Below are 8,957 nucleotides of genomic sequence, written 5' to 3'. Positions count from 1 at the left end.
CAAAAAGTCGACTGTAGTATTCCCAGATTGTTTTTTGACGGATAAATGATTGTAGGATGTTTGTTTATACTTCATTTTGAAGGTATAATAGTCTGATTTCCGGTCAATATATAAAGGAATAGGCGTTGCTATGTCGTGAATTGCTAAACCGTGGTCCAACCACAACGGATCAAACATTGATAAATCTCAGTGCGGTTTTAATTAATTAACATTACATCTCTCTTTACAGTAACCACTGAATGTATGACTGCATGACGTGATGCCACTTTTGTTGTACAATCAGCACATTTAGGACACAGTGGTCATCGGATTGGACAGTGTGGTTAGCACTTGGACAAAGTACAGTGCATGAGTGGTTTTGTCTTGCAGAGTCCGTCTCTGATCTGAAGTTGCTGATAGTAATATCTAACCTGGAGTGACCTGAGCTGTGCACATTCCTTTGCACTTTGAAAAGTACACCAATCGCCTGTGGCACTGTTTCTTCAATGTAAAGCGTTATACTCATTACATCTGACACACACACAAAAAAAAGACATCAGATAATTGGAAATGATTCATGAATGACCACTCGCATGCAAATAAACCACTCAATTACTTACTGTGTGATACTAATTTCTTACCTTATGTACATTTTAATAATAACAACAAAGGTTCAACAATAGTACAATAAATGAAGACTGGTACAAATCTAAAACCCTGGTGGAATCAATCTATCCAGTCACTTTAGACATTAGAGTCGTGCAGGTATTCATCTCCCTCTGTTGGTCAGCTGGTTGTTTTAAACAAGACTACATGCGTTTAAATCCTTGGAACACTGTACAATTCACATTTAAATAGGAATGTTTTTTTAATCATTACATCTGCTTTGTTTTTCAACTAACTCGTCCTGATTACAATTTGGAATGAACAAAAGTAAAGACAATCTCCCTGGAGATGAGTGTCACTGGAAGATCAATATGCCGTTAGATGTGTATGTGTTGTGTAAATGTTTTCAACTGCAATACAATCGATGAAAATGATACATTAATTAAAAAAACACAATTCATAAATGACACATTTCATGTGTTTTTACAGAGTGCAGAACAAACAAGGTGCAGCTACAAAATATAAAAATTGGAATTCTTGTGAATCATCAGAAGACGTTGCAGCTCAGAGAAAATGAACAAAAGTCATTGTTCAGTTGTTTAGCTGCCAATTTACAGTGGAATGACAAAATATTGTATTATGTCACAGCATTATGTAGGCATCACACAACATCCATCTTTTTTTTCCTAACACATTAAAAACATAAAAATGAAACTGTGAAGAAATACATTTTCATATACTTTTGAAACAACTGTTTGAAGCCTGCTTGGAGAAAAGGTCTCGACTGATGCAGATGGATCCACTTTGTAGGGACGTTCACATTCCTCTGTAGCTTAAAATAAAGATCTGTTTTGTTCCAGAGTTACTAACAATAAATAAACATGCTTTACTTCTTCAAAATGCATTTTTTAACGTATTTAAGTCAGTCAATAGTTGAAAGTGGACAAAAGGTCTCTTTAACCAGAGGAAGACGAGCTCTGGCTCAGTTCAATCTGCTGACAGAGAGGTTCTGAGAGAAACGTCTTAAATCACAGTAAAACACATGTCAGAAATGCTGATGCAGCTCAAAGTCTTTAAAAATTATAATTCTGCTTTTTCCACATGTGCGCCGACTTTCCGTATGGTCAGCCGAGGAAATTCATCCAGTGGGTGGTTTGAAAGTCGATGGGACAGAAGAAAGATATTGCTGCTGCGAGGCCATTTCTTTGGTCACTTTCCAACTGAAATACTGACAGACATGTAAATCCATGTAGCCAGGATATTCCTTTGGTTTTTATGTCCCTTATTCTTCAAGAAGCACTTTGTGACAAATATTACATATATGAGAATAGACTTTTTGTTTTTCTTTCCCTGCTTCTCACACGCTTGTGAGTCCGTTGGTCTTGCCGTTGCTTTTCCGTGTTTATGTCCAGTGTGTACTTTGTGCTTAAAATGCCCTTTACGACAGAGAAGGGAAGTATTTAGACTGATAGAAGTGCAGTGGTCAGCGGGGGCAGAAGGAGCAGTGAATGCCCCCCGTCAGGTCAGTGATGGCTCCCTCTTTGATGAGGCTCTGCAGGAGCTCAGTCTCTTTGTCCACGTTGTGGGACTTCTGCTTCAGCATGGCGGCCATGGGCAGCCGGTCGTAGTAGTGCAGTGGCGCCCTCTGCTGGGACAGCTTGTAGCCGAAGCCTGCCAGGCTGACCTCGTCACACAGCCGGCTGGCTAAGTTCAGTGCGGAGACCCCCATGGTGGGCACATTCTGTAGAGAGAAAAGGGGACAAACATTATGCCATCATTTCTTTACTAACTTCTTCTTCTTCTTGACTCAAACATCACACTTTTTACAGACCGTAAGGGAAAACCGGTCAAATTTAGAAAAGATGGCACCTCAACAATAGACGGGTGGAAATCCAGACGTTATGATTTTTAATACCGACATAAATACAGACGCTGCGCTTTCTCCGATGCTGTATTTATGTGATGTATTGTAATGCACAGCAGGCGCCACCAGAGGTCCCTCTCTATGTTGTAACGAGTGGTAACAGTGCAGTTTGCATTGCTTTGATTCCATCTGTTTTAGAATAGACAGAGTTAATCCCCAGTACGGGACGAGTCTATTACCTGGTCGCTTCCCCACAGGCGTGTTCTGGGTGGAGGGTATTGCAGGAGGTCCAATGCGGTCTCTCTGATGACATGAGGGTTTAGAAGTCTGAACCTGTGGGGCTCAAGAGCCATTCGATCTGGAACCTTCTGCCAGAAGAAGAGCCAGTCCCAGAGCGGCTGCAACACAAAGCACACAACTCTAAACTCAAACTGTGCAGGCTTTTCTTTTCTTTCTTTTAAACATAAATAAGTATTTCTCAAGATTACAGATCAGGTTTTTGAATCTTGATCACACAAGTACTATGTTCTGTGATGTCATCAAGAAGAGAACCAGGAGGAACATGAAAGAGATACTGTAAATATGTCCACGTTTAGCAACACCACTTTATGAACATTATGCCTGGAAACCGTTTATACTTTCAGCTACATTTATTAGATTTCAGTGATTTTTGTTTTCTACTTTTTGAAGAAAAAGTTTGCTCTTTTCAGTTAAAGGGTAACTTGGGTATTCGTTGGACTCTATTTCCCATGTTTGTGACTAGTAAGTGATTAATGGGGACAAGAGTTTTTGAAACTGGTTCAGTATTGAACGCCTCAAATGTAGCTCAATGTAGGAAGACTATACTCTTGCATGCCTAAGCCCATAGCTTATCTACCATACATCTGCCATCACTCCTCATGCAGGCACACTCATCATTTCCTTGCTGTTGTTGTTTGGGGCCGTCAATCATGATATCAGCTGTCTAGATCAGCTGGTCTGATGGTCATCGTTAAACTATCATCTTGCTGCTGTCTCTCTTTAAATATGATTGGGATTGTTGCCGCTCAGGGCAATCACAACTCACAACTGCGGTTATTGAGTAACACAATTTCTGTGTTACTCATTAACGCAGCATCTGTCATAGTAAATGTTAACTACTAATCATTCGCTTGTCTCTCCTGATTGAACTGGCAGCCGTTAAACAGGCTTGTTGTTGACACCGACTGGCTCAGGTTGTTGTTAGACGTGTCTGGCAACCTTATGGAAATGAACCTACAGGGAAATAAGACGCTCTTCTTTTCATTTGCTTTCTGTTTGTTGTGGTGTCATGTGACTCGTGAGGGTTGGAGAGAGGAGCAGCCGTCCCTGGCAGAGTTTGTTGTGTTGGAGTACAGAAAGTGTGGTTTAGTGTTATCTAAAAGATTTGCTATGTCACGGCTGAATATTTAGCTGATTTGAGACTTCTCCGAGCAGCACTTGGTCAGACCCGATAACAAACGGACCCGGTCACCTGAAGGGTAAAGAAGGACGTTAAATGTATTTCCATGAGACACAGACAACCTGAGCCTGGCTCTACCTCGCCCACAACAAGCCCTTTCTGACATGTAGTGTGAGAGCGCTGTGAGAACAAGTCCATTTACCACTTTAGTGGGCGTATGTTGATGGTGAGCGATTACATCATAGCTCGTTTAGCTGCTGCTGCGTTCTCCCTCAACACTGGTCCAATGTCAAAAGTTGTTATTTTAGACACTACAACATGAAACCCTTTCATTTATTGCCTTCAGTCCACATTCAGATAAGAGTCTATATTTATATTGTTGATCATCATTCATTTCTGAAATTGATACTTTGAACTTTCACTAAGACTTTACTCCTGTCCTCTAGCAACCAAAACACTATAAAATAACACGCAATGATAAAAAGAATTGATGAGATTTCTTTGTTTTTGATCCAAACGCTGCATTAAAATGAGAGATTGACGGTGTTTTGAACAAATAAACACACACACACCACTACTACTCACCACAGAGAGCTTGTTGATCATGGCAGAGATCCAGCTGATGTCCACACCTTTATACACCACAGCTACAAACTGAGCGTGTGGGTCTGTGTCGATCCAGTGCAGAGGTGTGCTCTCTGGGTAACTCATCCGGATGCTGGTTCGATTCCCGACGTCAACGCTGAACTCTCCCAGAGGACCACTGTTCAACCTGAAGGAGGGAGCCACAGATGATAATAGTGATGATAATAATTACCACAACATGTAAACTTACAAGTGGATTATCACGGTCATAACATCGCATTTGTGTTTCTAACCTGATAACCGTGTCAAACCGGTCGATGAGTTGGCCCAGCTCCAGGCCTCGGAGAATGCCTCCATTTCCCATGACCACACAGCGCCGACATTTATCTGATGTCTTCTCTGTCGGGGGCTCGGAGTCAGAGTCTGGGAGCTTGAAGAGGAAGGACAGAATCACAGATAGAATCGTTAGGCCTACAGGAGCATAAAGATGCACTTTTGGTACGTTTTATTTCTCAATTAAGAATTTCGGTGTGAATTTAATAATTATTTAAAGGTGCTAAATACGAGATTGGGTGCATTTCTATTGCCTCTCAACGGCTCTCAACATGGCGATGGCTGAGCTACGCAAGCAGGACGCAACCTCCGGTTCTGTCGAGTGAAGAGGTAAAGCAACCTTGGCAGTACATTCATTTTCCCCACCTCAATTCTTGAACTAAAATCCAATACTAGTGTTGACCATTTTGTTATATCTTTTTGTATCCTATCGTTTATTATATTGTAGTTTGTTTCATATATTTTGTTCATTTCCTGAGTGATTAGCACTCCCAGATATTTTATTGATTTTGCTTCCCACTTCAATTTAGATTTCAGCCTGATTGCCTTACTTGGTATGTAGTTAAGAGAGAGTACCTGTGTTTTTGTGATGTTCAGTTTATAGCCCGACATCCGACCAGTCAGCCAAACTTGTCATAAGTTTGGGAATTGATGAGTTGGGATTTTGGAGATAGGTAATAATGTCATCTGCAAAAAGTCCTATTATATGTTCCTCCTTTGCTATATTGATCCCTTTCAGCTCTTTGTTTTGTCTGTATGAATATTGCAAAAAGGGAGGGGCTAAACCAGCAACCCTGGCGAGTGCCTTTAAACAGCTTTAAACCTTTTAGTTCCCTAAACTGCATTAGCTTTGCTACAATTACATGCTACACTCCCTTCTTTTTGCCATGCGTTGTGTATTCGGTGCCATTGAGTGTATGAATGGGTGTGAATGTTTGGTTCTGATGGACAGGTGGCACCATATGAATGTGTGAACCAGTAACGCAAGTCCATTTACCATTCACCATGGGCCAAATATTTGGCATGACACTCTTCATGTTCAAGTTAAGCTTGGCGGGTTTTGGCACTTCCACACACACACACACAAGGTGTCCTTAAATGAAGATGGCCACACTTTAAACGGTCAGTAGATTAGATGAGTTGCATGTGTTCCACAAGTTACATTCACCTGCTTCAGCAAGTCCTCCACTTTGCCCCGAAGACCTCTGAAGCCGAATGGGGGCGGGTACAGGAAGAGGTCCTCGGGGAGCGCCACGTCCTTCCACAGAAAGGGCCGGGTCACGTGACTGGAAGCCGGGAGTCGGGCCGACAAGCTCTGCCGGGTCCTGCCGGGATGACACGGACTCTCCAGAACGCTGCGCACGTGCTCGTGCACCTGCTGCGAGGTCATGAAAACACAGTGAGAGCTTGTTGTAGAACAGTTATCTGAAGTTCATAGGCCAGGCATAGTCAATAGTAGTAAAGTTCAGTCATTGCTTCATGATCCACGGCGTAGAAGACTTCACACTAGAGTGTGATGACTGCGTTCACACCTTCTTCAAACAAACCGCACCAGAGTTTGATTAAATCGGACAAAAGGCCAAATCAGCACGTACTGATAGTATAGTATGTGGTTCTGAATGCTGCCAGAGAAACTACAATACATTTGTATTTTTGTGTTTGATACGAAGTGTAAGAATATTTCCTTTCCTGAAGCTAACAGAGCTTGTGGAAGTAGCGAAACTCGCCGCTCAAACACATTTCCCAGCTGAAACGTATCACCCAACCCCGTTATCTGTGTCACATTGTCAGGTTTACTTCCACTTCCAAATACGTTCAGGACACAGAAAACATGGAAGCCTGCTAGACGCTCCGCTCTACACGGCCTCTCACCTTTCTATGTGCATGGTCCACGTGCGAGTCCAGAGGTTTGCTCGTCCCTGTCCACGTCCCCGTCAGAGAGACCATCCACAGCAAACCTAAAGCCACAACCACTAACAACACACACCTGCACACAAACACACACACAGAGCAAGATGGAGGAAGGGGAAGGGGAAAATGCTGTCTATTTGCAAAACATATGCATGCTATATGCGAGAAAAAACATGTGTAAAGCATTCAGAGGTCACCAGTTACAATGCTGAAGATCACTGAGCAAAGTGTCGGGTCTGTGCATGAGAACTATGGGAAACGTGTTGACCAGAAACTGTATGCAGCACGACCACGAGCCACAGTGGTTTCACAGCTACAGCTGCACCACTGTCAGAGAGCTGTATTTATCACAGCGTGTGCTTTGTAGATGACAGTAACTGAAGACATGTTGGGAACTTATAGCGGTGATTAAAGCCTGCTCTGGAGTAAAGCATTCTTACTCTATTCATTTCCACTGGTCTTTCGGTGTTGTGAATGAGTAAAGAGCATTGTTTTCCCAGCTTTTTGTTGCTCCGTTGACAATTACCCAAAAATAAAATAAATCTGAACTGCCACATCTGGGTTCATACCGTAGATTTAGAGCGCTTGTTTTTTTTAAATGAATGCTATATTTCCTTTTAGACATAAACAATATGGCAGTGACTATATCACCTTCCATGACCTTCAGGACAGTGGCACCGTCTACCTAAAAGAGAACAGCAGCCGTCTTTGTGTTGTGTAACGTGAGCCTCACCTGGGCGCTGCCCAGCATTTAGGAAGCCTCATGCTGGTCTCCTTCACAGTGGAATCTGAGAAGGCCTCTGGTGTCTGTGAGGAGGGGGGGACGCTCTCAGGGATCTGTTCCTGGACACACAGGGACAGTCATATATCCAAGTCCATTAGCCACGTCTGGGGACAAAGCATTATGGGAAACTTACTCATCAATGAATAGGTTATTTTTTTAGATCCAAGCTCAGTGATGGCATGCAACAGCTGTCTGAGGACATATTTGCATATCATTTTAATACACAACTATGAAAAAAGTATTTGAAACCATCTCTCAAATAAATATTAAATTACTTACATTAAGATACTAAGTAAACATCCCATATTCAAACTTTTACTTATGCGAAAGTGTGCAGGTTAAAAAATACCATTTAATAAAGTCAGCACTCATTGTGCTGAACTTTAATATTGTGAACACTGTTATTGTTCTATTACTGTATCATTACACATTACTGGTGGAGCACATTTAACGCTACATGTATGCATATGTAATGGGGAGTCTACTCTAGCGTTACAGTCATCATAACTCAAACGGTTCGTATGTTATAACATACATTTTATCTATCTTTAAGGGAACTAAATTAGTGACGTCGTCCCTCAGGTGTGGAGAAAGTTTCTCTTTAAAATGTAACGTAAAAGTATAGAGTAGAGGTGACGTCAACGTCCGTTAAATATGTAACATTATATCTACCAGTTAATGAGACAACTTTCACTTGCGTCAATGACAATAACGATACAATTCACGACAAATTCACGTCGCTCCAAAGGCAACCGTCTCTTTAACATTGAAACGTAGATATCGTAACTTGCTACACGTTATTGGGAGGTATTAGTTGCTCGTACTGAATTGTGTGGGCAGTTTTTGGAACCAAAGTTTAACATTTTTGTAGATACATAAGTGGACCCCTCGCGACCGCCCCGCGGAGTCTCAGGAAAGCGTTTCAAGAAAACGGCGCTAACATTGCGCACTAACAATGCGCACTTAGCGGACGTTCCATCGATTTAACCGCAGCTCGGAGCCTCCCGGATGAAATAACGTCTCATCAGTAATATGGCCCGTGGATATGAAAGACCTATTGGGGACGGAACTCTAATAACTTTAGCAAAGACCACCTAAAAGCGGCGCAAAAGATAACGTTTGGTAGCAGCAGCGACAATTAAAAATATGTTAAAATGCAGCTAAAGCAGCGAGCTAGCTCCCGTTAAGTTAACATCGTTCCTCGGTCTATTTAAAGGGACACGGAGGCGAACATTAACCGTTAACCGTTGTATTGTTCCAAACCACAACAAGCGCTATTTTGCACTCAATATTACCCTTTGCACTACATGTTCTCCTCCATGTATCGACTTGCTCACTTACCCATGCATGGAACCCACCGTTTGGGCATAACGAGTCCCTTAGAAAGAATAAGTGATCAGCGATTCGTTCCGTGGCTTCTCATCCCAGCCTCGCTCTTCGGAGGGAGAGCCAATCAGCGGCAGAAGCTGTTGCAA

At 42.2% G+C, this 8,957-nt stretch overlaps 1 protein-coding gene across 3 annotated transcripts; it reads right to left on the bottom strand.

Moving 5' to 3' along the window:
- Nucleotides 1–186: 186 nt before the first annotated feature.
- On the bottom strand, nucleotides 187–8,904 carry st3gal5 (ST3 beta-galactoside alpha-2,3-sialyltransferase 5). Of its 3 annotated transcripts, none has more exons than XM_079167501.1 (8): nucleotides 8,824–8,904; nucleotides 7,432–7,586; nucleotides 6,660–6,774; nucleotides 5,956–6,165; nucleotides 4,748–4,884; nucleotides 4,455–4,641; nucleotides 2,689–2,847; nucleotides 187–2,326 (listed from the first exon to the last, which is right to left on the bottom strand). In XM_079167501.1, the coding sequence occupies exons 2-8, from the start codon at nucleotides 7,461–7,463 to the stop codon at nucleotides 2,069–2,071; spliced, it is 1,098 nt and encodes a 365-aa protein (XP_079023627.1). In that variant the 5' UTR covers nucleotides 7,464–7,586; nucleotides 8,824–8,904; the 3' UTR covers nucleotides 187–2,068. The 3 variants fall into 3 exon arrangements, with proteins under 3 accessions (XP_079023627.1, XP_079023626.1, XP_079023628.1); XM_079167500.1 differs by lacking the exon at nucleotides 8,824–8,904 and adding an exon at nucleotides 8,778–8,814; XM_079167502.1 differs by lacking the exon at nucleotides 8,824–8,904 and having other exon boundaries at nucleotides 7,432–7,670.
- Between the last annotated feature and the right edge of the window lie 53 nt (nucleotides 8,905–8,957).

The sequence above is a fragment of the Pholis gunnellus genome, assembly GCF_910591455.1.
Source record: "Pholis gunnellus genome assembly, chromosome: 10".
Lineage (NCBI taxonomy): Eukaryota > Metazoa > Chordata > Actinopteri > Perciformes > Pholidae > Pholis > Pholis gunnellus.
This window is presented reverse-complemented; position numbering and strand designations above follow the sequence as displayed.